Genomic DNA, 20,627 nt, shown 5'->3' on the forward strand with positions numbered 1-20,627 from the left:
GGGTGGGCAAACTTTTCGACTCGAGGGCCACAATGGGTTCTTAAACTGGACCGGAGGGCCGGAACAAAAGCATGGATGGAGTGTTTGTGTGAACTAATATAAATTCAAAGTAAACATCATTACATAAAAGGGTACGGTCTTTTTTTTTTTTAGTTTTATTCATTTCAAATGGGCCGGATCCGGCCCGCGGGCCGTAGTTTGCCCACAGCTGGACTAGAGGCACATTTGTCTTCATGAGTATAGACCCAGAGAAGAGGGGCCTGAAATGGAGACCTTTTTCCTTCATACTACAACCTGGGCACTTTGCTCTACCTGGCACTGAAACCACTTTCGATTTTGGAAGATTCAGTGAAGAGTCCAGTTTCCTTTTCTCATTATGACTACAGGAAGTAGGTAAATTAGGAAAAGAAAATTGTAAAACAAAACTCATTTATCCTCTTCTCAGAGTTTCCACCAAATAAAGATACAGTATACATTACAACAAACATTGCTTCTTTGGAAAACAGACAGCATGCTTAAATTACACCTGCTTATCTGTTCTCAAAGTGCCTGAAACTATAGTTGCCGATTTATTATTTCAGTGTCTAAGGAGTCATCAAAAATAAAAAAATACTGTATTATATTAAGACTGAGATACAAGTCTCAGAAAAGGGCCTTATAAAGCAGGACAGAAGCAGCCAAAGGAGATCAGGTCTGATGAATTGGTACCCCACGTCAGTTGCTCAAATATACATTGTGACACTCATGTTCAGGTTTTTTTTTATGTTCGGTTTTTTTGAGCATAATTCCTTAATTTGATTAATGGATAAAATCTTAAATGCCCATTCTTACTTAAAGTGTTTTTTTTCTTTTTATTTGCACAACTCAACTGCCTTTTTCTCATTTTCGGGTCTGCTAACTCTATTGTTTAAACGAGTCCTACTTAACTTTTTATTTCTCCAGGAATTACTTTAGTTTTGGGGAATCATTTTAGGCCAGGATTGCAGTTGAGACATTTTGGGTTTTTTGTTTGTTTTTGTGAATCCCCACCTGAGGATATTTTTTCCATTGATTTTTAGAGAGAATGGAAGGAAGGGAGGGAGGGGGAGGGAGGGGGGAGGAGGGAAAGAGGGAGAGAGAGAGAGAGGGAGAGAGAGAGAGACATCGATGTGAGAGACACACATTGATTGGTTGCCTCCCACATGCACCCTGACCAGGGCCAGGGATTGAACATGCAATTCAGAAACATGTCCTTGACTGGGAATCGAACCCATGATCCCCACGATCCTTTGGTGCACAGGCCGATGCCCTAACCACTGAGCTCACTGACCAGGCCAAGACATTTTGCTTTTGGTGTATATGATAACATGAATAATTTTGTGACATATTGGGGTTTGGATTTCTTTTGGGAAGGCCTGTGTCATTAACCATAATAAAAATCCCCACTTGTCTTCAGTTTATTAGTCCTTTCTTGAGTTTCACAGTTGCTAACCTATGAAAGCTGGGACCATATTTTACAAGTATGCTTCACAGGGGCTGGGTTTTCAGAGACTCTTGGAAAAATCTCCCTTGTGGAGCTTGGGCCCTCTAAGCAAAAGCCACCATCCAGTGAGGCCATTTCCCTATGGTCACCCGACTGACTCCAAGTTAGTTGAAGCCTGAAGACCCTGAATTATAAATAGGATTTAAAAAATGAGTCTGTATATGTCTGTTTAAAAAAAAAATTATTGATTTCAGAGAGGAAGGGAGAGAGAGAGATAGAAACATCAATGATGAGAGAGAATCATTGATCGGCTCCCTCCTGCATGCCCCCTACCAGGGATGGAGCCTGCAACCCCCGGCATGCACCCTGACCGGGAATCTTGCCGGTTGATAGCTTGATGCTCAACCACTGAGCACCACTGGATGAGCAAGAGTGTATATGTAAGTTTAACATAAAGGAAGGTGGGTGCTTTTCAGTGTATAATTAGAGGATGAATGGGTTGCATGTGCAAGTTCAGCCTAGCCCCCAATGCCTGGCCACTCTCAGTAAGAGCCCTGGCTCTTTGATTGGTTCCATTAAAGGAGCCTTCGGGCCTCTCTGAGGGCAACCCGAGGAAAGGCCGTGCCCTCTAATCTGTGTGTGACCAACGAACCCGCTAGCACTGCCTGGTGGAACCTCTGTGCTTCTCAGAACAGGGGACCTCTCCCAGCACTCCTCTGGGGTGTGCAGGTCCTGGGGAGAAGCCCCTCCTCTCGCCATGTACTTGGAGCTCTGCTGACAGTGAGAAGAGCTAAAACCCTCAGGCTCCCCGGGAGCTGTTCCCTTCCACGCCTCCACACACTGGGTCTAGGCGCAGCAATCATTACTTTGTCATCAGAGGAAAGACCTGTGCTTAGTTTCACCTTCAGAACTAGGAAATTTGGCAAAAACAGGCTCTTGCCTAGGCCATGAGCTTTCCCCTGGGGCACGTGGGTCCTTTCCAGGAGGACTGGGTTGTTGGAGCTTCCTCAGCCAAGTGAGGAGCTCCCACTCTGAAATTTCCCTTTGAGATTCCGTATCCTTTAGAGAGATCCTCCTGCACCCAGTAAGTCTATATTTTTCTTTCTCCTTATCTTTTTTTTAAAAGCAGCTCGTAGCTAGTATTATCCTCAACTACCCATTAGATCCACCTGCTGGGGCTCATTTGCTCTCTCTATTGATCACAGCTTTGCCTCCTCTCCAAGACCAGGCCAGCCAATAGGACAGACAGAATACAGCATATTGCATGGCGGGGTTTGCTTTGTTTGTGTGGGACCGGCCGGTGGGGAGGGCGCTAATCTTCATCTAGGCAGCGGGAACTTTGAGGAGGCAGCACGGAGTGACTCAGCATTTATCATGGCTTGCCCCAGAAATGCTGAAGGGAATCGGAGGGCCGTTAGGTTGCTGAGTCACCAGCATTAGGACTTTCCAATGGAGAGGGAGAAGGAAGACCCTGATGAGGCACAGAGTTGGCGCCAAGGTAAGAGTGTTGAAGTACTTGTGGGCTTTGTTTTGTGTTTGGTTGCGGATGCTTTTGAACCAGCCAGGGTTACTGCATGGATGGGTGTGGAGGGTGATGTATTCTAGGTTCTTCCACAGGGGAGGCCAGGACAAGAGCAACGTAGAGGGGCTTGGGAGAGTCTTTTCAGGGTCTTCCCATCTAACCTTGGTAAACCCAAATCCCAGCAAAGAATTGGAAAAAGGGCTTTTCCCTTCTTCCCCCCCCCCCCCCCTCTCATTTTTCCACTCCTTTGTTTAGCGCCTCAGTCCGCCAGGCTGTATCAAATGCGTCATGAGGGTGTTATTGTGTTGCTGTGAAGACCGAGGCTCTGGAGGTAGAGCACCTAGGTTTGAATCCTGATTCTGCCACTTAGCGGCTGAGTGACTTGGGCAAATGACGTAACCTCCTTGTGCCTCAGAGTCTTTCTTTGTGAAATGCAGGCAATAATAGTAAGGCTGTCATAAACAGATGAGTCAACACATTTAAATAAGCACTTTAAACTAGTGCCTAGAATAAAATAAGCACTCAGTAAGTATTAGTTGTTATTATTTTTATTAAATTACTTGCAGAAAACATTCCCCCCCCGCCCCCTCCCCCCCTTTCTTTTTTGCTAGGGACACAGAGGCTCCGAAAAACTAATGTGTACCAGAAGCAATTTCCAAACGCTGGTTTGTCTTGTTTCCAAACCTCTTGGGTTTGTTTTTTTCCTACCACTTTTTACCGCCTCTGGGCTGTCACCTGATTGTCCCTGAGGTTGGTGCATGCTGGATAATTCAAGGGGTTGAAAAGTGAACTCAGTGTTTCAGTAGAGTGATGGGACAATTAAGGTCTCTTGCCTGGAGTTGGAATGAGGTTAACCACTTCCTGTTTAGACCAACAAAAGATGATTTCTGCTCTTATGTCCTGTCATTGGGATATTATGTTTGTAAATAGCCACCCCGCCACCCCAAAATAAATATCCCTGTTCCTTTTCCTCCAGGAACTAACACTCAAATTGCTATCTTGAACTGAGATAAATATCACACCTATTTTAGTGGAATGATTTTCAGGAACAGATTGTATGTGAGAGGTGCCATTGTTGGAAGTGCTGAATTCGTGGTGAGAGTTCCTTGTCATGAGGGCTCATTTGTCATTGCGTAAGGGAAGTTCAACCCGGTTGAATGATGACATCCTTTGTTTACTGAGTCATGCGGTCTCCCAGCCCTGACAGATAACTAAACGGATTCCATAGCCTTGCATGAAATCACTCAACTTGTATTTATTCAGCTTCTACTATGTGCTCAGAATTGTACTGGGCCCTGTGGAGTAGGGGAAGCATTATGCTCAGGAATATCCTTCTGGAGTCTCTGGAATTATTAGGGCAATGAGATGTTTCAAGTGTGACTGTCCAAAGGTGTTCCACCCTCCAGTGCCCTCAGAACCAGGCAGGATTTGTGATTGCCAGAAGCAGTGGGTTGGAAATAATTGTTAGTGATGGGGGCTGGGGTGAAATGGAAACTATAACTTCATCCCCTCCACCTCTGGCAAGGTGTTCAAATTATTCAAATTCAAAACAATAAAAGGCTTGATGGCCACAAGCTTTTTATTGAAGCTAATCTTGCCTACAGCCACCAGTTATGACTCTTACTTAATAATATGAAATAATACCTAAAGTTTGTGGAACTCAATTTATTACATTATAATCAACTCTCATATTGATTAACTTAATAATACAAGGCAATATCTGATTATGCACCAAGATTATTACTTCTCTAGGTTCCATGAGGTAAAAAATAATGGGATCTTGTCCTAGCTGGTGTTGCTGTTTAGAGCACTGGCCCTCAGACTGAAGGGTCATGGGTTCTATTCCTGGTCAAGGGCAAATATCTGGGTATCTGGGTTGCAGGTTCGATCCCCAGCCCTGGTTGGGGTGTGTATGGGAGGCAACCAATCAATGTGTCTCTCTCACATTGATGTTTTTCTCCCTCCCTCCTTTCTTCCCTCCCTTCCTCCCCACCCTCCCTCCTTCCCTTCCACTCTCTCTTAAAACAATGGAAAAAATATCCTGGGAGGACGATGAACAACAATAACAAAAAGAAATAATGGTATCTTGGGGTCAGGGGCCAAGAATTTATTTTTGACATTAAGAACTAAAAGCACCAGGTGGAGAAGAGGTTTGGGAGAAGTGAGGAAATTGGGAATATCCTCTAGGGATATCTTCTGAAGTGTCTTAAATATTGGGCCTGGGATTTTAGACTGTGCTGTAGACAATAAGAAACCATCAGAGTTTTGCGATGGGAAAGCAGACTATTAATCGGATGATCTTGTTCAGGTGGTTTGGGAGTGGGTAGAGGCTGGCGGCAGGGAGACTGTGACAAAGCCATTGAAGAAGTCTGGATATTAGAGTCTGGACAGGATGGGAGGGTCATAGAGAAGAGAGGGGCTCATTAAACATGGGGGTGGGAAGAAATCAGGCAATTTAGTTTAAGGTGCTTTAATGGTGTGTGGGGGTCGGGGAGGGGGAGTCTGGTTCCTTTAAGGAAGAAACAGTTAAGTCAGAAGGCGTGGGGGGAGTTGCAAAATGAAGGTGAACTATTTAATCAGGAGTGAAGTACTGATTGAGAGAATAATTTACTCTGCAGATAGAAGGACACAGTGTCCTTTATTTTGTAGATTTACATTCTTTATGACATGAGGTAAGATGAACTCAGGACTAAGAGAACAAAGTAGGAGGCCAAATAAAACCTTTTGGGGAGGATCTCCCCGCCCCCCTCCCCCCCACCCCCGCCCCCATGATGTCTTTTTGGCAATAGGGCCACAGTAGGGAACACTCAGAATTACAGGGTGTGTGTGTGTGGTGGGGTGGGGGGTGGGGAGTGCTGTGAGGCAGGGTGGGTGCTCAGAGGCAATGGGCACCTTCTCTTGGATTTAGATTTTTGTTGTGTTTGTTCTTGCTTTGAAGCTGTCATTGTTGAAAGTAGAACTGAGGATTGTCAAAGTACACATTATTTATTTAAGAATGATGTGGGGAGATAAAGTGCAGGAATGCATTATGTCTCTACTGAGGCTAAGCCATAGGCCACCCATTGTCACTCAGGGGCAACATGTGGAGGGATTCAAATAAATGGACAACCCTCTGTAGACCTGCCATACCACCTCCAACCTCAAAGAAATTATGATCCGAAGTTGCAGAGGAAATCATGGTGGTTTTAAAAGCACAATGCTCAATTTAGGAAAGAGCGACTGCAGAAGAAAATGTATAAGTTTGACTTTGGGTAAGTTCAGTTTAAAAAGAGGGTGCAAAGGTCAAAGGGAAATGTCCAGTAATAGTTGGAAATATGGATCTGAAATTTGGCTGGGAGGTCAGGGTTGGCGAAACCAAAGGCTATAGATTTGGGGGATACACATTTTTGTTAATCATCCGAATAGAGGTGGCATTTGAAGTCATAACAATGGATGAGTCTCCGGTGGAGAGAATGGAGAGAGAGAGAGAGAGAGAGAGAGAGAGAGAGAGAGAGAGAGAGAGAGAGAGAGAGAGAGAGAGACCAGAAGGAAATGGAGCTTCTTCACTCATCCCACATTTGAGGGACCCCTGTGTGCTTGGCACAGGTGGAGCACTGGGCAGAGATGAGGCCCACAGGACGGGAGCAGCAGGAGGAGGAGGTTACAAAGGTTACTGAAGAATGCGGGAAGAAGTTAGGGGCAGAACCCAGTCATGTCTTAGAATTCAAAGGAACTTAGTGGAAATGAGATAATTACCAGCGACAAATGTTGCAAAAAGGTAAACATTAATGCCTAAGAAATTGTTCGTTGGATTTTACAAGCAGGACATTGGTTTGTTGACCTTTGCGTTTATGCTGTTCCTTATCTGAGAGGAAATACTTTCAGCTTTTCACCATTGAGTATGTTAGCCGTGGGATTGTCATGTATGGCCTTTGTTATGTTGAGAAACATTCCTTTTATTCCCAATTTGTTAAGAGTTTTTATCATGAATGGAGATTGAATTTTGTCAAATGCTTTTTCTACTTATATTGAGATGCTCATATGATTTTTATCCTTCATTTTGTTAATGTGACGTATCATATTTATTGATTTGCCTATGTTGAACCATCCTGTATCCCAGAAATAAATCCCACCTGATCATTGTGTATGATTTTTTTGAAAGTTCTATTGAATTCAGTTTGCTAATATTTTGCCGAGTATTTTTGCATCTATGTTCATCAAGAATATTGACCTGCAAATTTTTTTTTTCTTGTAAATGTCCTTGTTTGGCTTTGTTTCAGGGTAATGCTGACCTCATAAAACAAGTTTGACAATGTTTGCTCCTGCCTCTTCTATTTTTTGGAAGAGTTACAGAAGGATTGGTATTAATTCCTTAAATGTTAGAATTTACCAGTGAGGCCATCCAGACCTGGATTTTTCTTTGTTGGGAGATTTTTGATTACCCCTGCTTTGTTTTGGTGGGATTTTTAGGCATTTTGAAGTACTATATCTTAATGGTTAGGAACACAGACTTGGGAATCAGGTTTGAGTTCCAGTTGTGTGAACTTGGGTCAGCTAATCTCTCCAAGCCACAGATTCCTCATCTGGAAAATGGAGGGTAATAATACCTGCCTGATAGGACTGTTGAAAAGAATACATGAATTAAGCATGTAAAATATTTAGTACAGTGCCAGGCATGCCGTTAACACTGGGCAAATATTAACGATTATTATTTGTCTTGAAAATGTTAGGCCATCCCAGACTTGAGTTAGAATTAATATTCTAGCACTCCTGGCCTTCCATAGCTTTCAATGCCTGGTAAAGAATGTTGCCCTAACCGGTTTGGCTCAGTGGATAGAGCGTTGGCCTGCGGACTCAAGGGCCCCAGGTTCAATTCCGCTCAAGGGCATGTACCTTGGTTGTGGGCACATCCCCAGTGGGGAGTGTGCAGGAGGCAGCTGATCGATGTTTCTCTCTAATCGATGTTTCTAACTCTCTATCCCTCTCCCTTCCTCTCTGTAAAAAATCAATACAATATATATATATAAAAAGAATGTTGACACTGGAGCCAAATTGCTGTGCCACCTATTCGTTGTGTGATCTTGGGGGCAAGTTACTTGACCTTTTGTACCAGTTTCTTGTCTATGGTACTTGCTTCATGATGTTGATGAGATCAAATTAGTTAATATTTGTTAAGTGCTAAGAACAGTGCTTGTCACATAGTAACGGCTATGCAAACATTTGTCAAGTAAATAAAAACGCATTTCCTCTATGTTGTATTTGCTGTCTTTAGTTCTGGGGAGACTTGACATCCCATCCTCTCGGACCCACCCAGTTTCCTAAAGACCCGAACATTTCATTGTCCTCAGATTCATATTGGAGAAACTTTTTTTCCCCCCAACTCCTCAGCTCTGATGAAGTTTTTTTCTGGCTTCTTACTATTCTTGCTAAGCTAAACTGATGACTTTGAAAACACAACACGAGGACCCCTTAAATCAGAGGTTCTCAACCTGTGGGTCGCGACCCCTTTGGGGGTCAAACGACCCTTTCACAGGAGTCGCCTAAATACATCCTGCATATCAGATATTTACATTATGATTCATAACAGTAGCAAAATTACAGTTATGAAGTAGCACCAAAAGTAATTTTATGGTTGGGGGTCACCACAACATGAGGAACTGTATTAAAGGGTCGAGGCATTAGGAAGGTTGAGAACCACTGCTAAATGAAAGTCACATTCATTTAGTGATCCAAGTCATCTCTAACAGGTGCATATCTTCAGGACTTTGTGAAGGTGCGTCCATAAAGGGAAGCACCTGTGCAATGACGGAGTGGTGCCTTTTCTGTGACTACCCTCCTGGGACTACTCAATTCACTTCAATCAATCTTATTCTCACCTTGGAAAAGGCATCTTTCCACAGGGTCTGGACAAAATAAAGTAGATCCTGTCTAATGACTCATTTTTTCCCCCTTGGCAACCGGACCTTTGACTCTGAAACACCCAGGTGATAAAACTCCTCAAATGCCCTGAAGTGAGGGATGAGAATGTGACATCCTCATAACCTTGCTGATAGAACAGCAGGTACCAGATTCTATGGTCTGAAAATGATGTGTGTGTGCTGGGATCCAGACACTACTCTTCAGGAGTTTGGTTGATTCTGTATATTAGTTTCTAGTGTCTCTGTGTAATATCCTGGTTCTGCTCTCATGAGGGCAGTTTTCTAGCTTCAGGCTGGTGAGGACTTCTGGAAACCAAACTTCTCTAGAAGAGGCCACAGCTTTCCTTTTTCCTTTTCTTCAACAGAATAACAAAGGGGTGTTGATTTTATCTTGGCTTTGGGGGTTTACTAATAACTCTTCTGAATTTTGGAGTATCTTAAAATTGGCACACCAAGTGAGGCTTTGTAGACAAGTATCTCGGTGATCCCGGAGAGACCACCACCAGATCACACATGGCACTGGTTTTTCCCAGCGAGGAGACATGGACCGGTCAGCAGTTGTGAGATGGATCTGAATGCTTTCTTAGGACTTTTGGGGTGTTATTTAGCCTGGGCCACTGAGAAATGTTCCCAGTCATCTCCATTCATGATCAATAACTTCATACACTTAATGTACAGTCATCTAATTCGATACATGTGGATCAATATGTATTGTTTCCAAAGCTAATTAAACAAGGCTTACTTCTTGTTTATATTATACAGCTTTTACTTAAAAAGTTAAGATTGCAGGGGGGAGAGGCACATTTCCTACCACAGAGGGTATTTTAAAAACCTCACGTGGGGCCCAGAGCCAAGTCTCAGCATGGGGAGAACAGTCTCATGAGACATCCAGGCCGACCTGGCAGAAGTGAACTTCATGTCACAAATCTCAGGACTTAATAGAAAGAGTGCTATGTGAATGCACAGCTCCGCCTCACACAACCTGATCTCAAACCTCTCTGCCGCAGATCACAGCCAAAAAATTGTGGATGCTTTTTGTTCAGTGCCCATGTGATACTTTACAGGAGAGAATATTCTAAGTCTTACACTATTTATATCAAAATGTCCGGTTTCCCCTTCATAGAATGGGATTTGTTAATATATTAAGTCTCACTAAGTTGGATGCACTATTTGCTTTAATAACTGAGACAGGTCTCAAAACACTGACTAGCAACTAAAGTTGCATCTGTATGGGTTGCCCATGTAAAAGGGGGTGAGAATATAGGGGTTTTGTGTGGTGTGGGGGGCACTAGCATTTATCAAACATGTGACAGGGTCTCTGCTAAATGAATTATACGCATTTTCTCATTTAACTTAAAGCAACCCCAAGGGGCAAGATTTATCACCATTTCACAGAAGATTAAACCAAGGCCTTAGATTACTGGCAAGGGTCACAAAATGGTTAAGAGACCAGCCACATGCCTACTCATGGGTCCCTTGCTGGGCAGCTAGACAATACAGAATATTCTGTTGGATAGAACTTTTTAGAATTCTGCCAAGGCTCTGCATGACCATTTCTTCTTTCTGTACCAGGAGGGAAGATTCTTAAACACCTGCAAAGCCAACACTGTTGCTGGCCCACTGCCAACGAGAAGCCAAACACAGTTTCTTCATACTATTCTAAGACTGCTATGGTTTAAATAACAGGCATTATACCCAGTGGGCTCACTAAGGTTTTGTGGGGAAAGAGTTATTTTCCAGCGCTAATACCTTTGCTCTGTTCATGAGTATACTTTGGGCAGATCAAAATCATATGGGGGTCCCTACCCAGGTTCACTAACATTTCCAAACAGATCTCTCTGTAAGGACTTGTGTTGTTGGGTATTTTATCCCATGTTGCCAAAAGAGAAGACTGTTCTGAATTAGTTTGACCAGGCAGTGATAAGCATTTTTATGAGACACACACTAAGTGGGGCAGAGAGAGCTGTCTGTTCCGTATTGTCTGTCACTAAGTGTGTCTGCTGGAGGAACCCCATCATGACCGAGGTTCCAGGCAGGACTGTGCCATTCCTTTAAAGAACTCTCTGAAGTCGCACTCTGAATACAGCCATTCGTCATTTGTAGGAACATTCCAGTGGTCAGGACCAGTCCTTCAGTGAAACCAAGACTTTCCCCCATTACAGTAATTTCTAACCAAATTCTATTTTCCTTTTCATCTCCGTCATCAAGTGTGGGCAAGCTGTCCGTAATGACAATGAATTTCAACCTTTTAATCCCCACTGAGTAACGTGAAGAATTAGATTACTCCCCCCCCAGCCCTGCTTTTTCATTCTTGGCTATAAAGACAGTTTTGGAAATGACAATCTGTCTACAATCTGAATGAACTGACCATGTCTCCACCTTCCCACACCCAGCAGAGTGAGATAAAAGAACAGAGAAAGACGGGGAAGAAAGAATGATGGGAATGTTTATTGAGACTGAAATGGAACATTGTTCTCTTTGATGAATTAACAGCACAGTGTGTTAAGAGGTCAGTTACAAACGGACTCCAAAATAAGGATGGCCCGCAGTTCATGAACAGCTCTGCAACTCTGGTGCCTCAAATCGGAGAAACCTGCCAAGGGGGTAGAACCATTCAACCTAAGATAAATTACCAACTCAACTGCATTATATTTAGATTGACTTTCTATAAACGATACCATTCTTTGCATTTAAACACTCACATTGAATTACTGGTTCATATCTCTGATGTTTACTGGACAATTCAGCATCATGCTCCTGTAGACTGCAGGTGCAGGTGGTCCGCACTGAGCATGTATTCACGTCTCCATGCTCTTTGCACAATTCTGGTTTCTTACTAGGTAAATAGGAAAGCACAGGCTTAGAGTGGCTACTCAGTACTGCAGAAGCACAAGTATTTTGGATCTCAGTGTACATACAAAAGTCATGTTAAGCATTATTTACAAGATGTGAGCTGAAGCACAGACTTCAATAAGATATCTTCATAAATTAGCAGGAGAATGGCAAATGATGGATTTTTACAAGCAGGGCCAAGATCACTAGACTGCTAGTCGGTTAGAACAATCCTCTCTGGAGGAAGAGGCAAGTGCCACACGAGTGAAGGATTTTCCTGAACCACTGATCCCAAGGTCTCAGGTTGTGGGAGTTACTCTGCAAGAATCCAGGGCAGGGATAGTTCTTTTCTGGGCAATGTGGCTTGTTCAACCTATCAAATTCGTATTGAAATACAAGTTATCTGGTAGCTTGCCACTGTTGCTTGGGCCCTGATGGTACAAAAGGGCAAAGTACTATCATTTTTAAGTGGGCATTACTAACCTTGGAAGAACGAAGCCTTACAGTTGGATAAAGACACATCCAGCCTTATGTGAATGACATCTTCGAACATCATCTCACACAGAGCTGATATGATTCCCTCCCAGCAGAATTTAGAAGGTGTAACGAATGTCTATGCCACATCAGAATATCACCATAACACATCTCTGCTTTGGGGCAGAAATGATCGAACAACATGATTTCTCAGTCTAGTGCTCCTGAGAGAGGAGTTCTGATAAGCCCCAGAGTAGGTCTGGATTAGAATCATAGTTCATATTCAAGTATTAGGAGAGCTCTTTATTTCACATTGACTGTTCCACTCTGATCTCTGTCTGGCAAATTATATGAAAATAATATATACATATCTATATATATATATATAAAACCCTAATATGCAAATAGACGAAACGGCAGACAACTGAACAACTGTTCGCTATGACGTGCGCTGACCACCAGGGGGCGTGCGCAGAACATGGTGGGTGTCAGCCACAGCAGGATGGTGGAGCAGGTGAGCAGGGGCACCAGACCAAGGCGGGGCGCTGGTTGCTATCATCAGGGTGAGCCTCTGGTGGTTATTGAAAATTCTTTGCTCCTGTGTGCCGCAGTCCCGCCTGGCACTCGCACCCACTGCTGGTGATGGCCCTGCTCACACCCACTGACAGAACGCAGCAATTGGGGCTGGCACCAGCAGCAGGTGCTGAGGGACCGGCGCCATCAGTGGGTGCGAGCGGTAGCTGCTGGCCCTAATCGCCCTTGAGGGCTTCTCTCCCTGCTCCTGAGGGGTGATCTGGGCAGCAGCTGCCGCTCGCACCTGCTCCTGGCACCAGCCCCAATCACTCCGTGTTGTCAGTGTGTGCAAGCAGGGCCAGCACGGTCAGTGGCAGTGGCGGGAGTGGCGCTGCGTGCGGAAAGAGGACTGGGGGCCACGGTGGGAGGGGTTAGGCGGAGCCATGAAGGATGGGCCAAGACCTGCCCCTGTGGCCACCGCAGCCTTGTGGCCCACAGTTCCTTTCAAGGTGCACGAATTCGTGCACTGGGCCCCTAGTATGTGTGTGTGTGTGTGTGTGTGTGTGTGTATAGTTCTACACTGAACACTGGGTTAGGTTAATAGTTACCAGTGTCCCAATACAGTACATTGAAAAAAGGATTTCCCTTCCCCCCAAACCTGACATTTATCTTAAAACTGTTATTGCAGAACTGTGCTGATCTGTTTTCTTTCAAAGAAGTTTCTTTGAAATTGGCTGGAGATGAGTTCAAAATGGACAATTTGGCACATTAACTAGAGAAGAGGGATGGTTTGGAGGCACTAAAATCTATAAAAAATGTGAGACGTCAAAGGAAATCCATGCCATAGAAAGCCTGAGTAAAAAAGTTGTAGTCACTGACAGAATAGTTTTTTAAAAACCCCAAACACTGGTGTGTGCGTGAGAAAGCAATTGCGCTTTCACATCTGTTACCTAATTCCAACAGCTGCTATGTTATATACTTCTAAACTTCGTCTCTTGTAGAATTCTAAAACTCCAGATAATATAGCTTGCTTTTTCATCAATTTCCTTTTCTCTTACCCCACCCCCAAGTCCCAGAACATAGAGAGCAAAAGTTCTGAATCCAAATATAGAAAGTAATTTGGAGGTCTTTGTATCAGGTCAAATGTACAATTGGCCATTAGTGTTCTTCTTTTCCTTAATGTTTGAATTCGCTAAGAGATGTCCTTCATCATTCCCAGTCACCTGAAGCCAGGGCTCTAGAACTGTGAGGTCTGGGTGAATGAGATGGCGTCAGATCTGTCAATGGCAAAGCCTCCATTGACATAGGACTTCTTGGCGTCTGAGTCTTCATTATCGAGTGTTGTGGTTTCCACAGCAAAGGGGTTCGAGAAGTTGACGTCAGATGCAACACTCATCTGCTCCAGCTCCTTCTTAGAGAGCTTCTCCACGATGCCCGTCCCAAAGGCGTCACCAAGGACGTTCACCATGGTCCTGAACCGGTCCCTGGGGAAGGGAGAGGGTGAGTCAGACAGGAGGCCCAGATTTCATTTCCCTGGCCATTGGAGAGAAGAAAGGACCTGAAGTGTTGCGTTACAAGTTAAGCAGAAAGTGCTGTCCTCATGGCTGGCCGACCAGAGGCTCCTCTCCTCACAGGCCTGGAGCAGAAGTTGGTTCATAAAGGGACAGAATGAGCAACCCAGCTCCCCCAGGCCTGTGCTCCCAATAAGTCACAGTGACTCCCCAAACTTGAGCACCAATTTACCTGAATTCCCTCTTTTCTTCCCAAAGAAATGGGAATAGTATTCACAGATTATTTTGGGACAGTCAAAATTCCATAAATCTTTCACCCCTAACTTCTGTTTTGTGAACATTTTCGGGTTCTCTTGGCTAAGCTGAGAGAACTTGGATGTTTTGTGGGTGGCACATGGTATGTGTCCAAGTGTTCTTGTGTTTGTGTGTCCCTGGTGTACTTATTTCTTTACCACACCAAGCCACTCCATGAATAAGCCAGCAGGGATGCCACAGATCTCAGGGTCAGAAAACCAGGTTTGCCTGGGAATGTCTTTCTCTTTGAGGCACCCCCAGCTAGTCTTTACTCCCAAAGAGCCTGGAGAAGAGGCTGAAGGCAGGAAGCTGTGTAGAAAGAGAAGGCATCCTGGTGAGAGGATGCTAGAGCACTGTTGGTAGAAACTATGTACATGAATATCCTTATGAAAACTACACCTGCAGGACAGAAAAGGCCAACAGTGCTTACACATGTCCACTCTGGATGCCCTGCTGTTATACAGAACAAAGCTATGGGTTGAACTAGACCCTAGAATAGACCATGGATCAGACTAAACCTTTGACTTTTCTGGGATCTTGGAGTGAAGGTCATCAATTCCAGGAAGAACCAGGGAAAGGAGAGAAGTGCAAATCCACCAACACCACTGGAAAAATTGAAGCATTTGCCTCAATGGTTGGGTACCTTTGCAAGAAAGATGCCACCTCAGTAGGGCTTTGTAGAACCAAGTAGCCACTAAGGGGAGCCCACATGGCACAGCTTCCCTGTGCAGGAGCTTCTGCCTTCAGGGACATGACTGTGTCTTCACACCCACATGGAATGTTTCCCTTTCCTTAGCTGCCACTTGCAAACTGCACACCACTGGACTCCCCAGTAAGCCTGGCTGGCTCTGAGTGAAGGCTTGCTAAGGAGCTACACTTACTCCTGATGGCCAGGGTATAGAGACCTCGACGCCAGAAGATCAGTGCACAACGTGGGTATTAACCAAGGAAAGAGGTGGAATCAGGCTTGTTCTAACTTTAACCTTCAGGGTCACAAAAGGCACGTTCTTAACCTTACCCTGAACATACCACAGATGCTTTGGCGTGTTCCTTAGCCATGTATGTGTGTGTGTGTGTGTGTGTGTGTGTGTGTGTGTGTGTGAGAGAGAGAGAGAGAGAGAGAGAGAGAGAGAGAAAGAGAGAGAGAGAGAGAGAATTATTGGCTTGAATGGTCTTATTCTAGTTATAACAATTAAGACTTGCCTTTTATTGAGCACATACTGCTTCCAGACACTGTTTTAGATACTTCTCCCACATTAGCTCACTCAGTCCTTAAACCAACCCAATGAGATAGACGGGATCTTTTCCATCTTACAGATAATGCAACAGGACCTCAGAGAGGTTAAGGAACTTAAGGTCAAAAGCCAGTAAGACACTGATCAGGGATTCAAACCCAAGTCAGTCTTATTGCAAAGCCTTTGCTTGTGTCACTGCCCCTGATGGTCTGAAGCTGGGAAGATAGGCTGATTTTGAACCAGGTGGTCTGAACCTATGCTGCTGACCTAGGGCTGGGATAGGCCAGGGTGGCCTATGGGGTTTGGAATGTCTGGGGCCTTGCCTACCTTCTTCACTATATCATTTTGTGTTTATCTTGTCCAATGCCAGGCTCTTAACCTTGAGCATTTCCAGGTATAATGAGCTAGTAGAGATCATTGGCTTTTTTAAATCACTGCTTGAAGTTACGAGGAGTTAATTTTTAACCACATTATCAGATGGCCTGGTCAGAGGGAAATGAAAGCAGCAACAGATGGCTCATTAGGCAATCTGAAGAGAGAATGATGACAGACTGCAGATTCTGCAGCACTTTATTCCAACTCACAGGAACCAGTCGACAGCGATGATCAGGGTGACATCCTCAGTGGGCAGGCCCACAGCACTCAGCACGATCACCATGGTCACCAGGCCAGCCTGGGGTACACCCGCAGCTCCAATGCTGGCAGCTGTGGCTGTGACACTGTAGCCAAAACACACCAGCACGAAAGGAGTTAGACACCCATTTCTTCCTTCAGGGTTCCTGGCCCGAAACAGTCCCAATGGCTGTTACTGCTGTGTCCCCAAAGTGGCCAGTCAGAATCTGTTATCTGCTGAGCACCAGCTCTGCCTTATTAAAGGGCTGTGGGAGACTGAGGAGAGTATGATCTTCTGGCCATGGTCAGCAAACTGCAGCTCACGAGCCACATGCGGCTCTTTGGCCCCTTCAGTGTGGCTCTTCCACAAAATACCACGTGCGGGCGCACATGTACAGTGCGACTGAAACTTTGTGGCTCATGCGCAGAAGTCGGTATTTTGTGGAAGAGCCGGTATTTCATGGAGGAGCCACACTGACGGGGCCAAAGAGCCGCATGTGGCTCGTGAGCCTTGGTTTACCGAGTCGCAGTTTGCCGACCACTGTTCTAGGGGAAATAGGGCAAACCACTCTAATGCAAGGACTGCATGAGGCACACAACATGCAAGAGATATATTTAAGAGGAAGGCAAGTGCTTACCAACTGGGATGGGTGACTATCTACCTATCCCTCCTGAACAAATGACAAATGCCTCTCCACCTACTTACTTCTGTCTACTCACCCATCAAGCATTTAATGAGAATCTAATATGTGCCAGGGATTTATGTTGCCTTGAAGGATAGTAGAGGGATAGTGGTATGGATAGATGGACAAGGGCATTTTAGGTGAAGCTAAAACCTCAAGTGTTTAAGGAGGTTTTATTCACTTTCTCAACATCATAAGACTCTTGACATCTCTGGCAGATGCCCTTTAGGGCACTGACTTGAGAAATAGCTGACTCCTGTCCAAGGTATAAGCGTTCATTCCTGACTGCTCCTTTTTGCCAGTGGATGCACTTTGTACAAAAGAAAGGTCTGGAATTCGGGAGAGGCAGCCATGTGAACTTTGCTAAGTATTTAAAAAGATCCCTCTTGGGCAGATAAAATGTGGCACATCCCTTTGGAATGCACAGTTTTTTATCAGCAACTTCCTTAAATTTGGTCACTTTGGAGGAAACAAGGGCTTTCCTCTGGTCCTGAAAAGTCCCTTGATTTGAGTCAGCTTGAAGGGGACACCCACGACATTTTCTCGAGACACGTCCTTACTCTCGGCTAAAGCCTGAACTGTCTCCAGGATGTCGCTGAGTTGAAAGGTAAAGATGCAGAAACTGCCTATTTAGACAAGAAGAATCCCTGATTCAAGCCACAAATCCATATTCTTGTGAGTTCATAAAGCCTCAGAGTTCTTACAAAGCTGATTCCAGTGCCCATTCATCTGCCCAGTGTGGGTCACAGGTGGTGTTTGAGGGTATGGTTAAACTCAGGCCAGAGTTCTTAGACAAGTAAGTTTTTTCTTAGTGGCTATGGCCACCCAATTTCTAGTAAGTTAGAGATTTCTGGGGCTGTCCCAATTCCTCTCAAAGTTCCAGGCCTGCACAACCTTTTGGATCTGTTCTGACTTAAGCATTTGTTGTTAAATCCAAGTTTATTTCAACGCTGGTTGAAAAAATTTAAACTGACCGCAATGATGGATTTTGTCAGAAGTAGTAGGTGCCCATGTCCACTGCTCCTTCTTGGAACCCCTAACACATCCCTGTTAACCATGGGGTCCCTATAGCCTGAGGCTGGGCTTGAGATTCAAAATCCATTTAGTTAAAACTCTGCTCTTTGACCTTGACCTTACTTTACTGGACTTCAGCTATCTAACTGGCTTTCATCGGAAGTATAAATCTTCAGATAGGCGGGAAAAATTTCACCAACAGCCTGTCTTAGGCAAGTGACTTCTCTGAATCTGTTTGTCACCTATAAGATGGAACTAATGTGTTTACTTTGTAGTGCTGCTGTGCAGATTCAATGAGGTAACACATTTAAGGCACCCAGCACAGCACCTGGATCTAGTAGATTCTTAAAAACTGATGCCACTTCTGCTACGTCAGCAGCTGCTGCTATTGCTTCTACTACCACTGCTGCTAGTATTATTACTACCACTACAAAAACTATCACTGCTACTTTTTCCTCCAAGCTCTTTCTGGGCCCCAAATTCTATAATTACCTTTCATTATAAGAAAATGTATCCTACTTATAACCTTTTGATAAATGAATGTTATGAGAAAACCACAACAGGGTGTGTTTTGGGTAGATGGTGCTTACATTTTTTTGATGTCCAGTCCAAAATGGCCAGAGAAAGAGATAAACTATAGGTCCCCAAATCTTTTTAACCACAGGAGCCACAACTGTAACTTGTCAAGTTTAACATTTATTATTTCATTCTCTCCCAGGTAGAGCCAGAGAGGATTCTTTATTTTAAGTTAATGATTACCCTGGCCAGGCAGCTGTTATTGGCTCTAGGCCAGTATTAGCAGCCAAGTCTGATATAAGAATACCCAAGAGCAGGGAGAGGTTTTTATGTGAATTGAGTATGTAGCCTCAAGGCCCAACGTTTATTCCTCTAGTAGTTTTTTGTTTGTTTGTTTTTAAAGGTTACAAAGATCCAGGAAACCTATGACTGAGGCAGGGAGGGAATTCATCACAAAGTGGCAAAGACCCAAAAGAACTGGCATCTCTTACAACCACTCCTTAGAAACCAGTTCAGTGCAGACGGGGTCCCACAGCCCAAGGTGAGGGAGGTGGGGAAAGGCACTGGGGAGTCTAAAAGTAACAACTGCTGGAACCACCGTGGCTGTGGATCAAGATTTCAATTTTAACAAGCTTGTTGCTGTTCAAACTACAGAACTTTATTCAAGCTCTTTCTGATTGAAAACATTTAAACTGACTGCAATGATGGGTTTTCTTTGTTAGAAGTAGTAGGTGCCCATGCCCACTGCTCCCTTTTGGAACCCCCAATACATCACTGTTAACCACGTGGTCACTATAGCCTGAGGCTCTTTAGCCACTAACATGGCTTGTTAGCCACTAACACTTTATAGATCATGCAGTTGCCCAGCTGAATATGCCAAATGGTCCAGTTTGCACTTGTCTTCGGTTAATTTCAAGCAAACTGCAATAAGTATGTTATGACTTAGGGTTGGGGAAGATTTAAAAATGTACTGTATGAGAACACTGTTAGAATTATTTGTTTGCCTGGAAGTTATGCCTATACCAAGTGCTACGGGTGAAAGAATGAATTAACTCTGAAATGTTCAGGTTCAGCCTTGAGTAGGCGCAAGAACCCAGTTTAGTCTCAAACTCCCACTTTAAAGTTCTGACTAATCACAATCCACTCTTCAAAGCAGCACTGACCAGTAGGAGTTTCTACAACGACAGCACCTATTTCTACAATGATAGAACCTTCTGTGTCTGCTCCGTCCAATTCGTGTGGGTAGCTAATGGTACTATATTGAGAAGTGCTGTTCCAGAGAAACAGCTCTGGCAAAATTCACTAAGGACACTTTCACCCCCTACTTGAGTAGACAATTTCAGTCTTCATTTGACTAGGATTCTCTACAGTATTTGACTCCATGGGCCATTTAATCTTTGAAAATCTCTCTTTTCTAGGTGTCAATGATACCATGGTTTCAGGGCTCTCTTCCCATCTTTCTTTCCTTCTCACTCTTCCTCTTGGGTTCTTCCTTCCCTGCTTCTAACATTAGGATTTTCTAGAGCTCAGTCCTTAGTCCTTTTCTCTTCCCTAGGACTCTCCCTATGCAGTGCCATCCATTTCGAACATTTACTGAATGCTCACGATGTAGGCATCATTCTAAGCATTTTATATGCATCATCTGACTTAATGATCACTACCTGCACAAAATGTAGATACTATCATTATCCTCATTTTACGGATGAGAAACAGAAGCTTAGAGAATGCAAGTAGCTTGGCCAAGGTTATAGCTAATCATGGTGAAGCTCAGATTCAAACTCAGATAACTGACTTCCTATCAAGCTGAGGACCCTGGCTTCTGTAGCTACAGTGAAGACCACATTTCTCTCACTGCTTACTTCTACCTGGGTGTCTTAAAGGCATTTCAAATTCATTATGTCTAAAAGCATAAACTCTATCTTCCTACCTAGACTTGCTTCTCCTACACTAGTTCCTGTTCTGGTAAGCACCATCCACCAATCCAGAAACACCCACCAATCCTGGGAGTCATCCTATCTGCCACCTGTCCCTCACTCCAAATCTAACTGATGCCTCTTTAATT

The 20,627-nt window shown here is 44.2% G+C and overlaps 1 protein-coding gene across 1 annotated transcript in view; it reads right to left on the bottom strand.

Moving 5' to 3' along the window:
• Positions 1-11,309: 11,309 nt before the first annotated feature.
• SLC1A1 (solute carrier family 1 member 1) overlaps positions 11,310-20,627 on the bottom strand; it is a 63,496-nt gene continuing 54,178 nt past the window's right edge. Inside the window, exons 11-13 of the mRNA XM_081103428.1 lie at positions 16,325-16,459; positions 13,924-14,184; positions 11,310-11,717 (exon numbers count right to left, since the gene is read on the bottom strand). Coding sequence (XP_080959554.1) covers positions 13,938-14,184; positions 16,325-16,459 — 382 coding nt within the window. The 3' untranslated portion in view covers positions 11,310-11,717; positions 13,924-13,937. The remainder of the gene's footprint in view (positions 11,718-13,923; positions 14,185-16,324; positions 16,460-20,627) is intronic.

Source organism: Myotis nattereri, assembly GCF_964212035.1.
Source record: "Myotis nattereri genome assembly, chromosome: 12".
NCBI classification, from domain to species: Eukaryota; Metazoa; Chordata; class Mammalia; order Chiroptera; family Vespertilionidae; genus Myotis; species Myotis nattereri.